General features: G+C 39.9%; 2 protein-coding genes across 3 annotated transcripts in view; one reads left to right on the top strand and one right to left on the bottom strand.

The window, feature by feature from the left end:
- Positions 1-15,111: 15,111 nt before the first annotated feature.
- Positions 15,112-18,957, top strand: si:dkey-3h3.3 (uncharacterized protein LOC100144568 homolog). Its single transcript, XM_031570682.2, has 4 exons — positions 15,112-15,368; positions 15,900-16,799; positions 17,625-17,842; positions 18,069-18,957. The coding sequence occupies exons 1-4, from the start codon at positions 15,351-15,353 to the stop codon at positions 18,136-18,138; spliced, it is 1,206 nt and encodes a 401-aa protein (XP_031426542.1). The 5' UTR covers positions 15,112-15,350; the 3' UTR covers positions 18,139-18,957.
- A 628-nt stretch (positions 18,958-19,585) lies between these two features.
- parp8 (poly (ADP-ribose) polymerase family, member 8) overlaps positions 19,586-25,000 on the bottom strand; it is a 35,926-nt gene continuing 30,511 nt past the window's right edge. For both annotated transcript variants that reach the window (XM_031570680.2, XM_031570681.2), the window contains exons 19-26: positions 24,755-24,803; positions 24,101-24,213; positions 23,772-23,844; positions 22,250-22,319; positions 22,067-22,143; positions 21,851-21,920; positions 21,689-21,773; positions 19,586-21,327 (exon numbers count right to left, since the gene is read on the bottom strand). In XM_031570680.2, the coding sequence (XP_031426540.1) occupies positions 21,225-21,327; positions 21,689-21,773; positions 21,851-21,920; positions 22,067-22,143; positions 22,250-22,319; positions 23,772-23,844; positions 24,101-24,213; positions 24,755-24,803 (640 nt within the window). In that variant the 3' untranslated portion in view covers positions 19,586-21,224. The remainder of the gene's footprint in view (positions 21,328-21,688; positions 21,774-21,850; positions 21,921-22,066; positions 22,144-22,249; positions 22,320-23,771; positions 23,845-24,100; positions 24,214-24,754; positions 24,804-25,000) is intronic.

The following is a 25,000-nucleotide window of genomic DNA, read 5'->3' as shown; positions in this document are numbered from 1 at the left end:
TGGCAAAACACAGTTTGTTTTATTTCTTTAATATTGAAATTTCACAATGTAGTGTGGAGAACTGGGAGTCATGTTGTGTTGAATATAATTACACTGATCTGGAATAATATCACGGTAACAATTAATATTACTTATTTTAAAAACTATTATGAGCACCATATTGTATACAGGCTATCTAATATAAACAAGTGTTATACATTGTCACAATATTTAAGAAACTGAATGAGAAGAACAAAATGTTTCAGTTCACATATTTTTATTCAGTGAGGAATATAACTCAGTTACAAAATGTAAAAAATAATTTTCATAGTTCTATAATTGTATGTAGAATTTCTTACGTGTTTTATAAGTCATGCTAAGTGTACCACCGCCGGTTGTTGTAGGAATGGATGCTAGCATAAACCAACATAGAAAAATTTAGTAAACCTTTTCATCTATTTCCCAAAACATTTTCACAAAGGGAGACAATAACAGTCACCAGTAAAGTATCAGAACCAGCGATGTTCAAACATAAAACAATAGCTGCAGATTAGTGAAACTTACACAACAACACATTCACTTTAATGTAGTACATTTCTCCAACTAAATAGATCCCTTTTGTTTCCTATCTCTGACTTAGCCTCTCCCGATGGACATTTTATTTGTTTTCTACCTCATTCTTTTTTTCCATCGAGTGAGGCTGAGAGGGGGATACAGTGACTGCATGCTAAATGCTACGCGGTCCAGTTGAAAGGGCAGTGCAGCTCCAAGGTCACTGTCTCTATTGATATGGAAGAGCTATTTGAGTTCAGGGGGCAGAGGCAGGTTATGGCAGCAGCACAACGTGCTCACATTTACCCACTTACACTTGCACACACACACAGCCACACACACGCAAACACACACACACACACACAGACACACACACACGCAAACACACACACACACACACACACACACAGACACACACACACGCAAACACACAAACACACAGACACACACACACATGCAAACACACACACACACACACACACACAGACAGACACACGCACACACACACGCAAACACACAAACACACACACACACACACACACAGACACACGCAAACACACACACACACACACACGCAAACACACAAACACACAGACACACACACACACATGCAAACACACACACACACACACACAGACAGACACACGCACACAAACACACACACACACACACACACAGACACACACACGCACAAACAACACGGTCCAACAGATCATGATTCTGACTAACACCCTGAAGAAGAGGAGAGAGAGGCAGTGAAAAGGAGATGCATTAGAGGCCGTGGTCTCTCCCAGGTGCCTGTGGATAGGTTTTAAAGGCCAGGGGACGTCAGGTATAGATTCTAAAGGGGATGTCAGAGCTCTGGATTACAGCAATGGCTCTGTGTTATCACCAGAAAGGAGGAACAATTCCTCACTTCTCTTTTTGATCTCTGTTGTGTTAAGTTCATAGATTTGGTATATTTTGCAAATAAAATTAAAAGAAAATGTTTGGAAAATAATGCAAACATAAGCATTGTATTAGTGGAATCATATAATATATACAGTATATATACATATAAGTATGCACGGCATTGTTCAATATCTAATATCAGTTCTGTTTTCAGGACAACACTTTTTAATATGGAAAGCTACTAGCAGTCGGACACTGGCACCAATTTCCTTCTCGGTTTTATTTGTTTGCATATTTGTTTATTTGTTTACCAGTATGGCCCTGCGAAACAAACCCCTGGCAAGAGTGCGATCTCTCGCCCTGCCAAGTGCTTTATTACATTGCCTCCCTGCGCTGTGAATAGTAATCTAAAAGCAGTGCAGTAAAACGCTGGGCTCTTTGATGTGCTGTGCTAATTTGATTAACATGTTGCCCTTTTTTGTATCCCTGTAATGCGTTGCCCTCTGTTCGCCACTGTAAACACAAGACGCTTCAGATGGGGGGGTAAACCCACAAATGCTGCATTTCAAAACAATGGCTGATTCAAAATAAACCAATAGCAAGGCTGTAGGCAAACAGGCATAATACTATGCTTATTCATTTCATTCAAGAATCATTTCAAAATGGCTCAATTCTCCACGTTAGTCATGTAAATAAAATGTGTCTGCCATCTATCCACATAAGAAGACAGGTACGAAAGAAAGCTGTTTGCCTAATTACTCTCTAAAAGCATATTTGCATATGTGCAGTAATAAGGAATTCAAACTCTCATTTCCCTGTGGTATTTTTCCTTCTCCATTCCATGCATGTATGAAAATCAAATCTATATTTGATAGGACAATAGTAACAGTAACTTCATTTATAAAACATATGTGATATCCTCCCCAGAATGCCTAATTTCCTCGTAATTAGCTATTGCGAGTTTATTACTTAGAGTAGCACTTGACATGATGGACTCATTTTAAAATGATAGAATAAGAAATTGTACTTAGGTATAGACTGAATGTTTCTGGTAACTCCTGATCCCCCTTCACAGCCTCTTGACTTAAATACGATACAAATTACAGTTATACTTATTCTACCATTATACCATTTTTTCCCTTTTTGTTTGTTTGTTTTCTCTTTTATCAACTTTTGTAGACTGGCAAATTCTGCCCATCCTCATCCTGGTGCGAAGTGATGCAAGGTGGAGGCAAGAAGAGAAAGGGCCATGGTCGCGTCCCAGAAAGGCAGAGGCTTGTTTTAGAGGTGTTTTTGAAGTGTCTCCTCACACAAGCGTAGGGAGATGGGAGGGGAAAGGGGGGCGGGGGGGTGATGCTGATGCTGGGCCACACATGCTAAATAATTGAGTGGCTGTGTTGGACCAGGGTGGAAGGGGTGGTGGGCGATGGAGGTGCGTGTGTGAGTGGGTGTGTGTGTGTGTGTGTGTGTGTGTGTGTGTGTTTGTGTGGGTGTGTGGATGGGGGGTGGATTTATTTACAGCAGAGCTGAGCAGCTGGAGCCAGGCTTGTCATACAACATAGAGTAGTGTGACTTAGGAAATTAGCGCCAGTGCTCATTACGCTCCATGTTCCAGCAGGGGGAAAACAACCCCTCCCAAATCCCCACTCATACACCCCCACACAGATGCACGTGCACGAACATACAAAAAAGACACAGACATGCACAAACACACACACACACACACACACACACACACACACACACACACACACACACACACACACACACACACACACACACACACACACATGCACACTGTGCTCTTTGCACAGCTTCATACCATCATCCAAAACGCACAGGTGTTGTGATCCCCGTGTGTTATCATGAAGGCATTCCCCAGCGCTCCTCTGGCTGCCTCACCCAGCGGCAGCCATTAAACTTTCAGACGTCGTGGGCCGAGGAGCCCGACTCTGCTGTCGGAGCCTGTTCAACATGCCGCCTCCCCGAAGGACCACCGCTGGAAGGCAGCCATGGGCAACTGTGTGTCAAATGCCGGACATGGTGTCTCAAGGCGAAGACGTGGCAAAGACACTTGTTCAATTAGACGCCACGGAGACACACAGGTTCCCTGTGAGTGCTGTTTCGCTTGTGAAATTAGCCTGACAGTCAGTAGGAATAAGAGAAGAGAGGCCAGTGGGTGTCATGTCTGGGAGATGTCTGACACATATTATACATATTTTCCTACATGTGTTAAAGCCAGGGTGGATGGGATGGCAGTGTTACATACTAGTCATTCAGTCTATCTTCTATACTCTTCTATACATTGTCTCACTATGTCTAGTTGAATAGTTTTCTATTAAAATCTCGCCAGATGCACCACAGTTGTTCCAGTTGAATGAAATGAATTAGCTGGAATGCCCACTCTTTGCTCCATTCTTCCTCCTGGTGAACTATAAGCCTGCTGGCATTGCTTGAGCCTAATAATGATACTCTGCTTGTGCTCTCTCTCTGCACTACTCAAGTGGTGTTGTAAGGTAAGACCTTTTTAAAGAAACATCCAACGATTCAGTTGGAATTCTGCTACCTGAAGGGAGTTTTCCCTAAAACTGATATATTGCTTGTGTGAATTTCATAGAAAGCGTTGTCAATCTCACGATTTTATCAGACTTTTGTGTTTAGTATAGGACTTTGGTCCTTCTCCAAGATGTGGGGAAAGAGCTGTTTTCCTCATGGATCATCTCTGACAGCTTTATACACTGTTCAAGGCTAAAATGTCAAAAGTTTCTTGAAAAGTTACTTCCCGTTCTACGACCCATCATTCACTTCAGAGCCTTTGGTGAGGGAATGGCTAGAGCTGGGCTCCATCTTGTCTTCTTTTCCCCCTTCTTCTTCTTCTCCTTCTCCCACATTTCTGAAGTATTTAATTTATGATGGTTGCCATGGAAACTATCTCCCCTGTCGACTTATCTGCCTAACATAGAGGCTGTCAGAGGAGGGAACTCCATTTAAAAAATGGAGCTCCCGCTTGTTAAAGAGCATATGTGTCTCCTATTGCGGGGGGATCTGTCTAAACGGTTAGTCTAAACACTGCATTCATCTACATGTCTTTTCAGCACCTCTAAGTGATGGCCTCAAGTTTTTCCTGGTGTAAAGTTTGAATCGGGGAGTGACGAATGGACTCTCTCTCTCGCTCCGGGGAGTGTGGATCTGGTTTACATCACACGTTCCACCCGTCTGAAGAAGCATCCGGGAAACCGGCAGCCCACAGTGAGTAATGACAGAGTGGTTAAAGAGCAAAAGAAAAAAAAAGAAGTCTATGCTCGGCTTGTAAGGGGCAACATAAAGAATACAGAGGTTTGAAGTGCAGGCAGACTTTGCCTCTGGCTAGTCTCGCAGGCTTTGTCAATCAGCAAAAGCTGACATATCTGTGGTGAGCCTAATTTCTCGTGAATAGAATGAGAACTTTCATGACCCTGGTCATTGTAACACCTCTGCCCCTGCTGAATAGTTGCTGCCTGAACACTTATAAGGATACAAATTGACAGTCAAACCCTCTGACAGTAGAATGGAGTGGAGCTCACAAGAACGTGGCCTGTGTTTTCTTTTCCTCCTCAGTGCTACTCCCATGCAGACTGAATGAGTGAGAACCATCTCTAGCATCCACTTAGTGGAGGTGACCCTGCATCGTGAAGCTCACAGAGAACAACCTCTCTGTTGAGCCAAAACCAAAGCAAGTATCTGGCCAACAGCAGTAGTAGATCATCCGTTTCCCCTCTCTTTTCTGACAGTCTGAAACATCGCCAACCTCCTTTCACGCCGATAGCAGGTTCAGTATGCGAAGCCACAGCAGCACTCATCGTCTCGCTTAGCTGAATTTAAAAGCTAGGCAGAGTTTACCCAGATCATCTCAAACCAGTGTTGGAAATAGAACTGGAAATAAAGATGCATTGTGAAGCCAGCACACACACAGAGAAAGAGAGAGAGAGAGAGAGAGAGAGAGAGAGAGAGAGAGAGAGAGAGAGAGAGAGAGGGGGAGAGAGAGAGAGCTCTATGTCAGTGTCCAAAGCCCCAGAGGGCCGACATGAAAGCTCAGGCATATCACTGCTGCCCGCAGATCGCACTGGGCCAGTTGTTATGTCTGAGTCCCAGCTGTTCTGGCCATCTGAACCAACCCGCGACATGCTTATGAGACTACACAGCTTCCCACACCAGAGCACAACCTGGGGATCATCATGCAGCTTGGGCCCTCACTTTCTCAGGAAAATGTCTTTAACCAGTGAGTGTCATGATCACTCAGAATCCAACCATGGCGGGGGTTCAGTTGCTAATTAGGAATAACATCCATTCATTAAAATACACATTTGCAAATTGACTTCATGAATAAGGTAATGTTGAACAGGAAATGCAAATAAACACGGAGTGAGAGGTGATAAACAGAATTTAATCCAGCATAACTATAGGTAGTCATAACAAATGCTTATTAACACAATGACAACATGCATTGACAGTGTAAAGAAAGTGTAACAGAAGATACAAACCAAGCACATTTAATGTATATAAGGATCCATAGTATATCCTTCCCATTCATATTACATGATGATTTTTAATATAAAAATGGCAGGAATTTTCAACAAATACAAGAAAACCATTCATAGGCTTAGATTTGAAAAATGCTTTTTTAACATTGTGTATCTCTGCAATTTGGGATTTATGCTGGCAACAGCTCATTTTAAAATATACTATCATGATAAATGTGTGTCATGTGATTGCCATGTAGTGCAACTTTAAATGAGTCGCCTCGTCTGTGATGAATAGAGATATTGTGATGCCACTCGTTCTTCTGCTGCCACTGGCCTACTAAGTCAATGCCTAGTCCCTTGATCATAAATCCAGGGATAATGACACATCTTCAACCAATTAGAATTCAAATAATAAGACAAGGATTAATTAAGATGGCTAACGGGATGTGCCACCCAGTCAGTCATGTCACCATTCAATTTTTAAAATTATTAATCTGTTTTTTTTTGCCATGCCCTAAACAGTAATTGGATGTTTATACTCTCTTTGGCTCATGTTTGGATTGTGGGTGGGGACTGAAGCCTTCACACAACAAATTAAAGCCTAATTGTTCCTGATACAATGCAGCCTTTAACTAGTCTGCCGTGTCATTAGCACTTACGCATCGTTTTTGGTTTTTGAAGCTACTGATCATTTGCTGTTTAATGATGACAGTGCATTTCTGTGGAAACAAACAACAACAGTAACATCATCTGTGGTAATGCTAAAGACTAGCAATATTCTTTTAGTACTTTTAGACATACTGTATATAGATACACATGTAAAAAAAAAAAAAACAGCAATCTGTGAACATATGCATATCTATTATATTTAATTGATGTACATACAGTATCTATATATACTGTATTGATAATATACATTAGTAATTAGTATTAGTAATTAGTAATTACATTTACATTACAAGTTTTACATATAATATATTTACAAAAGAATGAATTCTGATTCTAATTCTTTTCTATTTGAGGTGCACCTGATGTGAGCCACATAGGCAGCCACTTCATAAGCTGATGATTTTGCCAGCAATGCAACACTGTAAGTGCTGGTAAGTGGTGTGCACATCAACATAACTGAACACATTAATCCCTTCTCTCTCCTGCTCAGGAAAGCCACCATCTCCTCCAACATAACACAACTGGAACTCTCAGGAGAAAGAGCACCACCTCAACCATGGCTCTCCTTTCAGGACAATAAAAGGGAAACATGCAAAACATAGCCACTTATTTTAAGCTAAACACGTTCTGAATTTTCTTTCTTCTCTTACTGGTTTTATGTATGACCAGGCCTAAATTCTGAATACATATTATTGTTATGATTGATATTGAATCAATCTGATTGATATTGATTGAATGTCTTTTTTTCTTTGGCTCCAGGCATTCTAGAGTGCAGTGTGAGAGAGAGTGCCTGAGGCAGGTGAACTTTCGCACACCAGAGAAGGTGAGGTACTTATCATCTCAGCATTTAAAAAGGTATATATTTATGAAAATGAAGTGGCGACAGTGGTGTGATTTCTTTTGAGGGCTAAATTAAACACGTGGTGGTGGCGTCGAGCCGAGGCCTGAGCTGTCAGTCACACACACACACACACGCACACACGCACACACACAGCGCCAAGATGCAGTCACCATGAACTCTCACTCGACAGGCAGCTCTGTAAGGCCCACAGCTGAGAAGTCGACTAAACATCAGGCCAAGGTTTATTACAGCAATTTCAGCTGCCGAGATCCACTCAGACATCAGCTTCAGCATTTTACTGGCAAAATGAAGTCTCTCCTCTCAATTTAGGATGTTGTACCATATACCACAATACCATATAATTGGTGGTATATGGATTTCTCATTGGAACAAAACAAATATCTGAAGCATTTCAAACCAATTTGTTATTTAATAAATAAATTTGATATATGGTATATGTTGGGGATATTTTTGTTATTTATTTTGATTTAACTTATTTGGGTTTTCTGCTTCAATTGGACATGGTTAGCTGACATCTGAAGGGATTTCTAGTAACTCCCCCCCCATTATGTTGTTCATGTATGTTTCCCTACCCTTCATTGCATGGCAAACAAGCCTATGCTTTATAGATTGCAGCTATATTTCTCATGTTTATAACAGAAAAAGAAGAAAGTAAAGGCGGCATTATTTTTCTTTTTCTGTGGAGATAAATCCATCTTTTCATCTTGTCCTTCGTTGTGCTTAAACTAAGCCTATATAATACATCCCGAGACATTTGGAACATCATCGGCTTAAAGATAACACTGCCTACAGAATTATATACCCCTCAGAGATCTGTTGCATAAGAAGGCTAACACACCGTATGGCTCTTATACCATAACCGTCACATCTACCCAAATATGGACACACCGAATGCTGATCTAATGGGCAACAGTTAACACAGCTAGCTACCATGTTTGACAGTAAATATTTCCACCCAAATTTAGGATTGTTTTAACAGAGGTATCCCCCACTGAAGCAACCTTTGGCAGCAGGACTTCACTAAGTAGATGACTGTCCAAGAGCATAAGGTGTTTGGATGTTTACACGTACATGTGTACAGCTCGTGTATGCTATACTGTATATTATAATATGTTTGGGATTTTACACAAGCGGTGTCAGCGACTTCAGGTTGGCAGCAGGTGATTCCCAGTGCCATTTCTGTTAAGAGGCTAAACTCCCCATGGAACATGAGTCATAGAGACTGTCCTGAATAAGGCGCTTTCACACATTTCTGTGTCCACAATTGCCTCACACTGTAGGCCTCAATGTTTTAATGACAGGAATAATTTTGGCACCAAAGACAAAACAACAACAACAAGTCACTAAATTAACACACAAAAATTATATTTTGCCCTATAACCCCCCCACACACACACATATATATACACACAGCCTACCCTCTCCCAGACCAGACACACACCCAGACACAATCTCTCGCTATGTCATATTCAGATCAGATTAGTGGTGTTTTTACAGAGCTTGTTGTTTATCCTTCTTATAGGCTTCTATTGTTTGACATTCATATTTTCCCCAGCACTGAAAATGCACGCAGTTGCAATTAATTAATTATAATATGCAGTATGTGGATACAGGGAACAATTAACAGGCCTAAAAAAGTGGACAAAAGTGTAACAGTGGACAAAATGATCCATGGGTTCACTGTCTCTGAGAGGTCATTCGTTTATTGAAAGCGTGGTGTTGTGAACTTCTACACATTACAATAACAGTTTAACAGGAGTCATTGGCTGGATAAGGGTTCTGACAAAACAATGATAAAGCACATATCAAGATACATTAATAAGAGGTGTGTGTGTGTGAATGAGTGGGGGGAGGGTATCGCACAAATGCTAAATAGGAAGGATACCCATTTTGTGACAAAAGGCTAATGGCAGCTTTTGCATTTTCCACAGGCCCACTTATTTTGTTCAAGTTGCAAAGTGTTGGGGGTGGTGCTGTGACTGCTACTTTAAAGGGCTGCTTGATCTGTTCCCCTCGTCGTCCTCATTGTGTGGCCTGTCTGCTTTAAAGCAGCCGAGTTTTCGTGAGCAGATTATGAATTGTACTTAATCCTCACTCGATCTGCCGCCGTCTTTTCTTGGTTCAATATTACTAATGTACATTCTATTGGCCGCATTTGACAGATGTCTAAATCTCCCCCAATCCGATTCCACATAATACTTTCACTGCCATTAAATCCACACTGGCCTCTCACAGTCGGCTACATCGGATCTGTAGCTTCAGCGGGACATCCATTGCAGAATGTTCAGGGTATGAACGCATATCCCTCACCCTGCAGTAAGCTCTCAACGCAAAATTCCGATGTCATAAAAATCGTTTGTGGAGTCAGCGACTTGTTACCTACGAAACGTGGTCATTTCCAGCAACTTGCAAATCAATATGGGGTAGGGGTGGGGTTACATAAATCTGCCAATATGTCAGGACGAATCTAAATAACGCCTCTCTTATCCGCGTTATTTCTACGTCTATAGTAGGCCTAGGATGGGATAAACACACAAACAAACAAACAAACATGTTATTAATGAATGGTTGTCAAAACCAAGAGTGAATAATTAACATGAATCTGGCGTTTTTTCCCCGCCCGTTCTCTTAGAGTGTGGCCAAGTGTTCGCATGAGGTGGAGATGATAGGTGTCAAAGGGTTAGATGCACAATTTAGCTGACACCCTCACCGTGGTAATTCTCATATTCTGTCGCTGAAATATTATTGTCGCCTCGCTCTGCAATAGTATGGGCCCTAAATAAATACAATTTTGTGTTGTGCATATCTTCTGTACAAGGTTATTATCACCGTGAGTATTACATCCCCACTACGCCTATTTAAAACAACTTTCAACAAGTCTAAATTATCCCTTCAAAACAAATCTAATTTATCCGTTCATTTTTATAGTGTTAGTGCAGGAACTAAGAGCTTGGGTATATACTAAAGACGCAAGACTTCTAAACCTGATGATTAAAAAATAATCATCAATAAGCAAAATCTCCGATAGGACACTGGGTATGTATGATGCACAATAGGCTACACTAAAATGTTGACGCCATGATTTCCCCGTGCGCGAGATACGAACTAAGAGAAATAAAAGGTCGTTAAAGTCAAATTATTGTAGTACTCAAAATGATTTAAATCATTCAGTAGAGTAGTAATAAAAATTATGTAAAATTAAAAAAATGTATGTTGTCCCAACTGCCTACAAATATCTCAGCTGCATGGCACCATAGACTTATACTGCAGACACTCACCTAATAACTAGCCCGCAACAACTAGTCCTGAAATAATAAATAAACAGCTCTTCAATAATAAATAAAAACATTGCATATATTTTATATAAAATTGTAAACATTAATTTAGACATTCACGACACGTGAAATGTAACTCACTCAGAAATGTAATTTCTGGATATTTGTAGTTTATGACGCTGGAAATGTGTTGTCTTGGATATAGCATATTAGGAACGGGGGAATAACCATGTCTCTTTGGAGAAAAAAAAATCGTGCATTTAATTTACTTTTCATCGGTCTTTCTGTCAAAATAGACTACACATGAAAACCTATGTATTAATTGTCTAAACGTCAGATGCATGCAAAGCAATAATGTCGTCAACAATTCATTAGGTGATAATAACGCCATATTACTGATAATTAATAAAATAACGTCAAGGTCCGAACGGAAATATAAATCAAATTATTCGTGATATTCTTAAAAGCATACCTGCCATAAAAATGCGATTTATTAGTTGGCCTCCGTCCGAGAGTTAGATGTTCCAAAGTCTGCAGGATCTCCTCTTGGGTGTATGGCTTTGTCATTGGTCTCTTTCAATGTGCTCTGTCGCAGGTGGCTGACTCTATGAATGTCCGACTGAACCGTTTCAATGGCAAAGCCCCATTCTTATTTGAGAGCCTTATAATCAATTTGAAGCAACTCGTAAAGAAACCATGCTACTGAAGGCAGGGTTTTCTCTTTGGAAACATTTAAACATGGGCTTCAATTTCCATTAGCCCTTGCGTGGTGGCAGGAAACTAGTGGTACAGTATAGCCTAATCCATAGGCTACTCAGAAAACATGCATTTTAAACATTGATCAGTCAAAGACAAGATGGATTTCTATCTGACATAAACATTGTTTATTGGGATACATTGCTTACACTTGGTGTTCGTTGTGAGAGATTACGAAAGCAGATTATTTAGGTGGCCGGTTAGATGCGCATGCGTAAACACAGCACATTTCTGAGAATAAATACCAGCTTTACATTTCGTTGTTAACGTTAAAATGCAGAGTGCTCCGCCATCTAACGGTAGCGATTTAACAGAGTACTTTTACTTCATTTTAGATTAATAGTACTTTACTGACCTCTGGTGGATGTAGCAAATATTACATACACAGACTAAAATAATAGACATTGAACAAAGACTACTCACTGAAAAATAATGCTATAGTATTTTCATCAATGTCATATTCTAGCAATTGTTCATTAAAATAACAGTAAGGCACAATATGCTATAGGCTATATAAGGGGATCTGATATCAGACTTTTTGCAGGGACGTGCGGTCAGGGGAGGCAGAGCCTTTTTATAAAAAATTATAAAATAAAATAAATATTAATATTAATATTTCTCTACTGATCTGTGTTATAAATGTAATTTTTGCATGATTCCAATCATTTTGAGCATTTTTATAATCAAAATCGCTGAATTTGCGCATGTCCTGTTCAAAAAGACAGGAGACAGCAAGATTGCGCAATCCCTCACAAACTGGGTTTAGCGCATGCGTAGAACCTATTTTATCTTGTTGATCTGAGAAAAAACCGCATTGAAAAAGCTCGGAGGTGAGGCACACAGTACTTCTGCCTCAATGAAGGGGGCGTGCGAGAGCCCACCGGTCGGGTTTATGCTGGTTCTGCCGTTGCTCTTCTTCTACACTTATATTTGACCCTGACTGCGAAAATGGTGGACTCTGTCGGCAGAGATAACGTATTGACCAGAGAATGGTCAATACGTTTGACAGCGGGCTTACCAAACACCGTATAGTACAGAGCTAGGTCAATTAGCTCACGTAAAATACTGTAATTTAAGATAACAAATACCCTAATTTTCCCCAAAAACCATCGATTGTGTGTGTGTGTCTGTGAGAGTGCTAGCTTGAGCTAACCAACACACCTTGAGATGCCCAAATACTGTATAGCTAGCTAGGTCAATTAGCTCGCCTAAGATACTGTAATTTAAGCTAACCAATGACCTAATTTCCCCCAAAACCCATCGATTGTGTGTGTTTGTGATGTGTAACATATATCCTTTATCAGTCATTCACGTTATTTACGTTTATTTACCGCTAGCGATTGCACCGACACAAGTGTAATTCAATTGCTAGCTAGCTAGCTAGGTAAATTAGCTTGCGTAAGATACTGTGAGAGTGCTAGCTTGAGCTAACCAACACACCGCATGCTACCTTGAGCTGCCCAAACACTGTATAGCTAGCTAGGTCAATTAGCTTGCCTAAGATACTGTAATTTAAGCGAACCAATTACCTCATTCTCCCCAAAACCCATCGATTGTGTATGTTTGTGATGTGTAACATATATCCTTTATCAGTCATTCAAGTTATTTACGTTTATTTACCGCTAGCGATTACACCGACACAAGTGTAATTAAATTGCTAGCTAGCTAGCTAGGTAAATTAGCTTGCGTAAGATACTGTAATTTTTAGCGTACCCATTACCTAATTATCACACAAAAAACATCGATTACGTGTGTTTGTGATGTGTAACATATATCCTTAATCAGTCATTCAAGTTGTTAACGTTTATTTACCGCTAGCGATTACACCGACACAAGTGTAATTCAATTGCTATTAATGTTGAACTTGAACTTCAACAACGTGACACAACATTAAAAGTCAGGCATCGACATGGTTCCTAAAGAATAAATCAAAGGTCCTTGTCCATTTCTGTTCAGGACATGTGACAAGTTTTATCCAACCAGAGACCGGAGTAAAGTGACGACTTCCGGTTTCAATACGGATCCTTTAGGAAATACGTTATCTCTGCCGACAGACTCTATTGCTAAGCTAAAACATTTCTCAAAACTGGACTTTCAATCAAAACGTGAAGTGATCAATAATGGGAGACCAATGCCGGAGCTAAAAGGTATGCTTCAAACGAAGGGACAGAAGATAACTCGATCGACTTCTCACATTCAAAGCCAAATTGCTTTGAAAATGTTTGGAACCTCAAGAATACATTTGGTTTTGGACGTACAGCGGCAGCTCCGTTGATTTCCCATTATTTCTCTTAGGATTGTTTAATGTTTATATGAAACCATTTAACATCACACAAGTGGTTGTGATCACTTTGAACCCAAGACTGCTTTTTATTGGTGAGCTGATTTTGAGAAATTAAACTTAAATTGCAGCTAAAGTTGTTTCCTGGTTTCTATGGTTATCCAGTTGCTACGCTAGCTAATTAGCTAGCTAAGGAAACCTAATAACCTTAAACGATTTAATTGGAAGAGTTCAATTTGCATGAAATGACAGCTGGTTATCTAGCTGATGTTATAGTCTCCTCGATTTAACTCTTAAAATTATAATGGGAAAAGGTAGAAACCCTCAGGGTGCTTGTGCAACTTCGTATGAAAGAGTTCATATTCACGAGTTCATATTCATGAGTGCATATTCACACATATTAACACGAGTTCATCACAAACTAGCAGCTGCCAACTGTATGTACCTTACCTATACCTGTGTAAAGAATGCTGATATGAAAAACAACCAGCAGTCAATGTGCAAGCTGCTAATTAAATGGTGATTTAAGATACTCTATTGGGTCTATGTATTTGTAAATCTGACTCTGAAAGAGTCAGTGCCTCACCAGCCACAAACCTTACCGCACATCACTGTTGCAAACCAATTCAAGCTAGGCCTACTTGTTTTTTGTTTCCATTGGTGCCATATGGGCTAGCATATAAAATACTCAGAAATGGTATACATTTTGAGACATTTCCAGGAGATTGGAAAAGGTCCAAACACATTCATGAATATTTCATTAAAAGGTTCACACAGGTTGCAACATAACCCCTCATATCCACGTCCATGTCTATAGACAACCACACTGGCAAGTCAGCATTTAACTGTCAGTTGGCATCTATACTGCACAGCTGCAAGTGTGCCCATCTCTCTCTCTCTCTCTCTCTCTCTCTCTCTCTCTTTCTCTCACACACACAAGAGCCCATCACTTTAATCGGATCACATGGCCTAACAGGAATGAATACGATTGTGGCAGGATGGTGTTCTGCATTCTGCTGCGAAAGTTCTGCATTAAGCTGTAGAAGATGATGCCTAGGGTACAGAACTGAAATGTGTAAGTGAATTGGTGTCCACAATTACGATGAAAAACGTCTGTAACACCTTATTAATATATATTTTAAATCGTAGTTAATGCCAGACGGCTATTGCAATTGACAATCCGTAGAGGTATCCTTGTAAGGGCCTCATACGTGTTCTTTAAAAAAGTTGGCTGCTTTCCCAAATATCCAGGCCCAAATGTCCGCGAGAGCCAGCGCGGTCCACACACTATAGACGTCTTTGAGCTCCTCCCGCGCAACGTCTGACGTCTGTTGTTGTGGATACCAGGTTTCTTCCTGGTTCTCGAAATAAAGTGAAAGTAGCGTAAGCGCCTGTTTAGCTGTTTGCTACACTACACCAACGACGCCTTCTTTGTTACTGTTTTCATAACGCTAACGAATAGTTTACATTATCGTATTTACTCCGATATTAGCACTAATTCACGACGCGTGTGATGAATGGCATTGGTCATCATTTAATTTCATGCACAGGCTATTTTAGTTACAGCAGGCTACTTGAACGCAATGGTAGGGATGTCTGAGGTAGGCTATTCTCTTTCTTTGAGCCCTTATACTGTAAATGTAATCCATTGTATCTTTCTGCGTCTGCTTGGTCGTATGCATTTATGTCTGCGTTATTAGATATATTTCTACTAACTTATTACTTAGGCTACTTATGAGTAGGGTCTAGTCCAGCAGGCGTCCTATACAAGGCACCCTCAATGAATGTTCAACATGAAGCTACATGTAACAGAACGTCTTAGAACTGTATATCTTGTGTATTTATTTTATTTTGTTAATTCAATTAGATTTTTCGGATCTAAGTATTTAGCTTTGTTAATATATTTACTTCAAGTCAATTAACAAGAGATTGTTTAATATTAAATATTGATACAAATGGATAACAGTAATAGTACTTACTTTGGACTTAATACAGCCCTGTCTCAAATTGAGATTTGTGTAAGCAACTTACTTTTTCATCTACAAGTGGCACATTTCAGTGTCAGTTTGTGATGCTTTATGCTTTATGATGAGGATGTAGCAGATTTCATGTAGAGTATTCTTGCCCTTTAGGTGTTCCCCAAAGTAACCCTAACTGTGGATGGAGGAACAATCTTTAAGGGAAGAAAAACACTCCCTTTGGAAGGTTCCTTTGAGGAAGTTGAGAAAACATTCTACGAGTTGGCGACCCTAAAGAAAACCAAGTCTGTGGAGGCGAAGCGACTTTATGAGGATGACTGTTCACCAGCGAAGTCTGTGGAGGTGGACAGTACAGTCATGAGATTCATTAAGGAAAAATACCCTAAGGAACTGAAGAGAATTATGGGGAACGATGTTGAAATTACTACAGTGAGAGGAAGGGAAGCACTGACTTGCGTGTCATTTAATCCAAAGCAACCGGTTCTTGCCCAGTTTGCGAGACAGAAGTTCATTACGTTTTATCAGAAGATTGCCACTGAGCTTCAGATGAAGCCTTTTGATTCGAAGCGATCTCCTGTGAAGTTGCTTGAAGCTGAGTTTCCAGAGCTGCTGATTACCACCAATCCCAATACAGTGACAGGGGCCTACGTTAGCATTGAGAGACTGGAGCGATTTTTAGAAAATGATTTTAAAAGCCCCTCAAGAAGTCGTGGGCACGCTGCACAGAAGGCCAGTGTGAAGGACTCTGGTTCTCCAGCAACCCGACATCCCCAAAAAGATGAGGAGGAAACATGTCCGATTTGTATGGACACCTTGACAGAGAAGAAAACATTGCCTCAATGTAAACATTCATTTTGTAAAGACTGTGTGAAGAGAGCATTTGACATTAAGCCAGTGTGTCCAGTCTGTGGGGTTTTGTATGGAGAACTGAAAGGGACCCAGCCTGAAAAGGGCACCATGAAAGTCACCTACGAAGACAAGTCACACTTGCCAGGATATGAAAAATATGGGACCATAGTGATTGAGTACTACATTCCAAGTGGAATACAAGGGGTAGGAGCACCCATCACTTGATATCGATGCTTCTTTGGTTAAGTCTTGCCAAGTTCTGCCAGGCAAACCCACTGATGAGCACCCTTCATTCAATGCGCTGTGCCTGTTCTAAATACCTGGCAGGCAGAATGTCTGTCTCCTTTGAGATTTCTTTGTTGGTTAATATAGCCATGGTGAAGTTTTTACTCACTTAGAACAGAGCACGATAGGCCCAGAGGCAGTTTTGATAGGCTTGACTTTAGTGATAGCTATATAAATGAAAGTGCAAGTATTGTTCTGTGCTAGTTTACAGCATCCTTTATTTAGATATGGTGGAATTCCAATGTGTGGTGATTTACCACAGCAATGAAACAGAAACTTGTCAGTGCCACTGATTCACACATGACAATCATAAATTACTATTTAACTTCAATCGAGTGAAACTCTACTTGTTGTAAGCGGATTGGTTCACCCTTTAGTTAACATTTCCAAGTGAGTCATCATCAACTCACATATCCCCTATTGACTAATATGTAAACCTCAAACCTAGTCTGAGCAGTTTGTTCGCTTTTTGACATGCAAGGTATTTTCCCACAAGTCTCATTAACTGGACCTTCTCTTCCATGAAGTAGTAGCATGTTGCTAAAGCAGTCATTAAGTCTCAGTCTATGGTCCGTCTAGAGTTTAGGCTGTGATTTAGTTTTTAATGTGGTGGTTTATTTGCAGTTTAATGAAAAGGCTTCTACCCAGTGCCCAGTAAATTATATGCAATAGTGTAATGGAATAGCAGTCATCTTTGCACAGCATCAGAATCAATTCCTCTCCCATGTTGCCTGTTTGGTTTAGGAAGCGCACCCCAACCCAGGGCAGAGGTATGAGGGAGCGGCCCGCACAGCCTATCTTCCAAACTCCACAGAGGGCAAAAGGGTGCTGGCACTGCTGCAGCGAGGCTTTGACCAGAGGCTCATATTCACCATCGGCCGCTCATCGACCTCAGGCAGGAACAATGTGGTCACCTGGAACGACATCCACCATAAGACCTCACGCTACAGTGGCCCCAGCTGGTGAGTGACTTTTGGAAGCGCAATGCTTGTCGATACAGTTATTAAAAATTATGATTGCAAATTTAAAGTTACAACAGCAACTTAAATGATTACAGCACACATGCTTAACCCATACAGTTTGTTCATTTTACTGTCTTGTAGCCAAGTGTTTCTATTACAACAGGTGTATGTAATAAGTTTTTTGGTATTAAGGTGAATTATATAGTGTGTTCTGATTTTTTTCCAGCTATGGTTACCCAGATCCGGAATACCTCTCTCGGGTGCAAGAAGAGTTGAAATTGAAAGGAATATATTAAACACAAATAACATGGAGTTAGCAAACTACCAAACAGAGCACTAAACCTGAATCTGTTGAAAAAAAAAAAAAAAAAAACGTTGGTATGTAGACTGTCAGGTTCAATTGAATGGATATACGTACTATAGATATGTATTGTATGGATATACCGTAGATACTGTATTGTATGGATATACCGTAGATACTGTATTGTATGTTTTTAGCAGCATCATACTGTTTTGAATGATAAAACAAGAATGTAATGTTTAATATATCAATATGTAAATAATTGTACGTGTAACTGAACTTTCAATGTTAAGTATATGATACACTACTGCACTTTCTTTATTTTAAGGTTATCGGTTCCATTATGATAGAATGTTAATATGTTCTAAGACAAATGTGTTTACTTCCAGTACTTCCAGTGGTTTCTTTAGAACAAAGATTGTAATGTGTTGATCTGAAGAATTTCCATGTTTGAACAATGACAAGAACCAACTGGGTCAATACGTGCATTCCCTACTGATGCCTCATGCCACCCAGTGAATCTCTCAGAGCACTGTGTGTTGGTTGCATGCTTGCTTTCAGACATCTCATTTTAAACCGCAGCAGGTTAGACAAAAAGGGAGGACAGAGATAAAGGCATTTCTCAAAATAGATTTGGACATTTCATATGATTGAGTCTTCCTTTGTAGTGGGAGTTTATTTCAATAAGAAGCTGTGCCTTTGCTGCAGTTCTCTGTGTAAGGACCATTAATTAGGTGATCAATTCTTCGAGCCCACTCTGTCTGTGTTAAGAAGGCTGTATATATGAATAAAAATGTTCAATTTTCTGAATGAATTCATTTTCTGGTGTAATATATAATGAAGCACTGCTGGGAAGTGATGTTTGTAAGGAAATTGGAATTTAATGACCATAAACAAGTACATAAGCTACTATTTCCATAACTTGTAAAAAGCCAAAAAGCTTGACTTGTTTACAAAATAAAGTAAAAGTAAAAACTTAATACAGAAAATATTTGGCCTCCATGTTGTTGTGGCAGTATTTACATTATGTACAGTATTGTCATACATTTGCCATTGACCCATATCTGTAAGGCACCGAATGCAAAGTAGCATAATACATTTCCTCTAAATTGTGCAGAAAATATCTGAAACCCATATAAACAGAACACTCAGCCACAATTTAACTAAAATAGTAATGCAAGTCCTACAACTGTATGCATGGTGGAACAATCGCATTTTTACTTTTTTTGTACCTTTTATTTGGTTCTACTTTAACAACACACAATTGTAATGGTCTTTCATGACAGACCAGTTCATCTTAAGACCATTTAAATAAACATTCCTGCCCTTTTAATTCAAAACAAGGTGATGAACTCTTACAAGCCTAAGAAAGCAGTTGAGAAAGCCTTCTGTCTAGCCAACTTGCTAATTTTTTTTCTCCAAAGGATAATATAGCCCATTTAAATACATTACAATTGCAATATAAGCTCATTTATTAAAGCAACTGAAACCACAAAAGTTCAAGGTCCCTAGTATTTACATTACACATCAGGTTTGTATAAAATTAGTTTGCTCTTAAGACTTGAAAGTAGTTGGAGGCGAACATCAGATGTCTTATCGCCGTGTCAAGTATACTTGTGTTGTTATAAAAAAAATAAACAACAGGAAATACTTAGTGACCATTCTGTTATTATCTCTCAAGTTCAAACACAGTTTTATACATCTGTTGGTAAAGGAATGATCCTGTCTTAGCCTATCTGCCACCTGAACACAATGTAATCACAGACTGAACTAAAGGCTCTCTTTTCAGCTGAGGTGGAAAAAAACTGACATTATGATTTTTATCCTTGTATCAAGAGATTGTATTCTGCAGTTTAAGATTTGTTGAAGGTAGCTATGGCTTAACTTATCCATTGTTAGGTCTTATGTTCTTTAGGTTTGCTTGATGAAAAATTACCTTTTAAGTGAATGGTCAATATTGTGCAGTGGTGCTGAATGTGCCAAAGTCATTTATCATGAATTTAGGAGATAGTTGAAGTCTCATCTCAGAGAGTTGTAAAGAGCATGATGGCGTATAAACAAATGCACTGCTTTATCCACCTTAAAATCATGTACAGAAAATGGAATTATAAGCATCAATTCAAATAAATAGTCTCTACAAAGCCGAAACTGTATTAAATGTCTTCTTTTGATTCTCCTACACTTTAAACTTACCTCAGACAGTATTTTTTTGTCAAGCCTAAACGAAGTTCAGCCAACTCAAACATAATTTCTTTACAAGTTCAACAGGTAGTGACATCACAGCACTAAATCCCTAAACAGCATTATTTGCTTTGTTTTCTCTTGTTTTAACCTTTTCATTTGACTGATATTTGTAGCCTACTGGGAGAATTACTCTCCTTATCAGATCGCCCACTGGTACTTTGAACCTGCTGTTTCTATGAACCAAGGAGGCAGCAGCACTTATGCACGCGCATATGCCGAGCACTTCAGCCTCAGGACAAAGTCCACCTGTGCTTCCCCACAGTCTGAATACAAGAAACCCAAATACTTTACAATTGTAAATACTCACAATTACGTCAAAATAAAGGCATTTCGAGATCATGACGTTGGAGCGAATGATCTACAATAAGAAAAATAAAGTGCATATCAACACCCTCCGTATACCCAAAGTAAACAAAGTTGGACCTTGCAGGATCACACGATTACCTCTTCTCCCTAAAAGGCCAAATTACTGTCAATTTCCAAAAAACCCAAATCTGTTCTAAGGTATGTTATTGTTATTTTCATTAGAAAAAGATAATCACCTGTCAGTTTAACTGAGAGACGTACCATTTCACCAAGAAAACAGTTTTGTGTGTTTGCATTATTTATAAACGTAGTAAAGTGGAATCGGCTACAACCTTGGAAAGATTTGTGGTGACCTCGGGGTATAAATAGTGTAACTTGTCCTCAACAGTGTAAATATTTTTTAAATTATTTTTCTTTGTTGTGTATTTGCTGTGGTTGTTTTCTATGTTGCTTCCCCCCTACTCAAATGGCCAGCTTTGAGACGGTGGAGGGTGGGTCAAGGCAGCAGTATTGCGTTGGGCCAGTTCTCATTCACCCAGTGGCCGTCTGGTTGCCAATGACTCGCAGGATCTCCTTGTGTATGCCAGCGTCCTGTGTGTTGATGCTCGTGTCGCCCACTTGCCCATCCTCATAACTAAAAATGAAAGAGAGAGCAAGACAGGTGCTCACTGCGTTGAAGTGATTATGGCGCATCAACAATTTGATACAAAACATTTGCAAACTTGAGACAAAAAATGATTTATAATCTTTTGATTATGGAATCATATAATTTACTGCATTTTGCATCACTTCCCTCGGTTAACAATAAAACAATGAGCCATTTTTGGAATTTTTGGAATTTTCCAAACTGTTATAACATATCCACCAGCTGGTAGTAAATTGATCGAACAGTCATCAACCACCAGTAAACAGATACAACCCATAACAACTTGAACCACTTGTTTGCCATTGCCTGGGTACCGTAAGAGATAGCATACGCAGGGCTGTTTACTTACACAAAGAAAAATCTTGTACAGACATGGTCTGTGTTTGGAACCACCCAGATATCACCATGTTTGTGCAGATCCGGAGAAGTGATGACTGGGAGACAGATGGCAACATTACTTAAATGCAACAAGCAATAAAACAATAACAGACTACTCATGATGGGCGCGTACCTTCACATAAGGCTATGCACTTTAGGTTTCTGCTTTGCAGGAACTGTGGCTGCTGTCCCTTCTTCTGTGACTGTAGAAAATTACACAGAACATTCCCATTACACCTTGGTACACCGTTTGTCAAACAGAGTTATATTTACGCAGCTGTTTCTATTTCCTTTTGGGCTTTAGTATCCTATGTGACTGTAGGCTGGATGAAGTGAGGTGCTTCTTCACCTGTAAGTTGATGTTCGTCTTGCTGCCTGTGGAAGTTTCATCCTTTGATGTAACTTTCTGTTGTTTTTTATTCATCCCTGTGAAAAGAAATAAACAGCGTATATCTATCTCATGCAATTTGACATAGTCTTGGTCAAATGATTAGGAAGTAACATTCTTCAGAGAACACTTGTGAGTACATACCTGAGTAACCAAAGGATATGCTTGACAAAGGGCTAAGGTAAATTCCACTCCCGTAGATGGCGCCATGGAGCTGCAGAGACAAGAAAAACAGCACAGGCAGGACGTCAGAATTTTTGAAAGCAAATAAACAGAATTTCATACTGCGCCTCTTTAATGAATGCCCTGGAGCTGCATATTAATGCAGTGATTACACTGTGATCACATTACGCTGAACGATATATATTTTTTATGAATTATTTTTATGATCTTGGCACAGATCTGTGTGCCTGTTAACAGTACAGAGTGTGATTTAACTTGAATATGAGGACACACTCCCCTCTTTCAAATGCTTTATTGCAAGAGAGAATCAAAAAGCCCTTCGAATCACAATTGTAACAAGTGTATTTGTGTTATACTTTGGATTTGTAATACTGCTTGGTTTGACACAAATAAGACTGAACCATCTCAAACATAACCTTGTGTCCACCCAAAGCAAAAGGACACCAGCAGTAACTGTCGGCATTCTCCAAATTAATAAAATACAAAGTCTGTTTCTGTAGCAGCTGTTCTGTCGGTCTCTGGAGCCAATAACCTCTCTCTCTTTTTGGTCTTCCATGAGTAGCCTACTGTTTGCCCTTGAGAATGACGGGTGAAAGTTGAGCAACATCAGGAGCCCGCTGCTCATGTGCTCCACAGAGCACTGGCAACGATGACACTGATGTCATGTGACGTGCTATCTCCCACAGCAAGCAGAGCCAGAGCTTGTCTGTCTGTAGCTCACCACTGAAATCCAACTTGTATAACTGATTAGATTTTACTTGCACGATGTGTATGAAAATGCAGGGCAAATCGTGTCCATTACTGATTCGATAGGGGATGCAGCATTTTATTTTCCTATACGGGCCATATTTATTATAAGGGATCTGGGGCAACCGTATATGGGGTTACTCTAGGCTGGCCCATAGTGGTCCTGTGCAAGGCCACACAGATGGAGTACCAACAGTAAAGTCCCAGTGGTCATGCGGACTACAGATGGTGTAGGCCCAGCACGGGGTAACCTATACATATGGGCCTCATGGGATTTCTGTGGCTTGGTCCACGTGGGCAAACCTGACATCAGCATTTAGCCCACACTTCCCACAGCAAGCATCTGACGCAGCACCATTCTGTTCGGTTCCAGTGCCTCACTACCATGTGAGTCAAACAGCAGGGGTCAGTGTGGGCCACTTTGTGACGAGCAGAAGGGAGTAAAGCCAACTGTGGAGTCTTTGGAGAAAGCAATACAAATATCTTGTTTCCTCCAAGTCAATGGCTCCAGAATTTTAGTCAAAATGATTTGCTCTTTGACTGAAATTCTGGAGCCATTGACTTGGAGAAAATCCGAACTGTATAGTCTAGTAACTGTGGATGGGTGGATGTTTGTGTCTCCACTTGTAATGTCAATACACTGGTCATTTTTAACAAATCCTATTGGACCACATTAACTGTTTATTTTGAAATAACTGTACACATACATCAATTTCCTCTCAAACAGATTGCTTACCTGGAGTTTTGTGTTGGATGCCACAACCAGACCATTCCTCAGAATGGAGTGCCAGTTCTCTATGTGAGATCCACTGTGAAGGACAATCACCAAAATTATACCAAAGATTTCCAAACAGTGACGACTATGCATTTAAACCTTATCACACATGACACATCCTAAACACTTACCATTAGCCATTACAGGCCAACCACAGTCAAACAAGTTATCAGTTACAATTATCAATTACAAAATACAATTATCATACAAACATGGAGAGCATTAGTTGTACTTTTATTATTATTGGTTTTATTGGATTGTTTGTGGATTTCGATGAAATGGTGACTTACTGGAAAGCAAAAGTGCTTCCAAAGTGGCTTTTGGCAGCTCTGAAGTTGGACTCTTTGGCAGGTGGGCTGCTGAGCAGAAGGAACTGGTGTGGAGTATGCATGAACTTCAGTTGCTGCAGCCACAAACACGGCAAATGAAAATAATAAGACGGTGTCTTCCATGAGGCGTTTGTTCAAATATACATTATGTTTACACAGATTCTATCTAATTAAATTAATTCATGCACTACAGACAAAATCTAACTGAGAACAAATCTGGCCTGAAATGTGGGTGTCAAGGACAGGAATAGTCAGCCCAACGTAACAGAATGTTTTGAGCATCATTTTCATGTTTGTTGTTTTTTACACTGGCACTGTAGGATTACACTGGCATTTCTACCCAAGCATAATTTGTCATGAACGATTCCCAATCCATGCTTACACCATGATGCTCAAAGCGTCAAGATATTTCAGGTGCCTACAACAATTGTGGTTTATTGCATATGGGGATGTGTCCTTGAACCAACACTTCCTGTCATCACTGTAGTTTGCTATATGCATATCTATAGTCTGAGATGACTGGCCCAACAGACGGAAATGTAAACAAGAAAACTGTATTAACATGAACACCAGGTTTACTAGCACCATTCGAGATGAAGAGGAGCTATGACTTACTCTGGTTACCGGGAGCTTAACTATATGTGACCTGTTACTGGATATCACCCTGGAAAGCAACAGAGCACATCTCACTATTACAATAGAAACAAACACAGACAATACACATCGTGCAACTGCAACACTTTATTCAGCTAAGCCATAGAAAGGCAGGCTGATCAGGGAGCTATGCAAGTAACAGAGTCACATTTGAGGTTGAAGAATGAAACTTAGTTAGTCATTTCCTGAGATAAAGTGCACTTCTAA

Source organism: Clupea harengus, chromosome 7 (assembly GCF_900700415.2).
Source record: "Clupea harengus chromosome 7, Ch_v2.0.2, whole genome shotgun sequence".
NCBI classification, from domain to species: domain Eukaryota; kingdom Metazoa; phylum Chordata; class Actinopteri; order Clupeiformes; family Clupeidae; genus Clupea; species Clupea harengus.
Note: the sequence above shows the minus strand (reverse complement) of the source record. Positions and strands in the feature narration are given on the sequence as shown.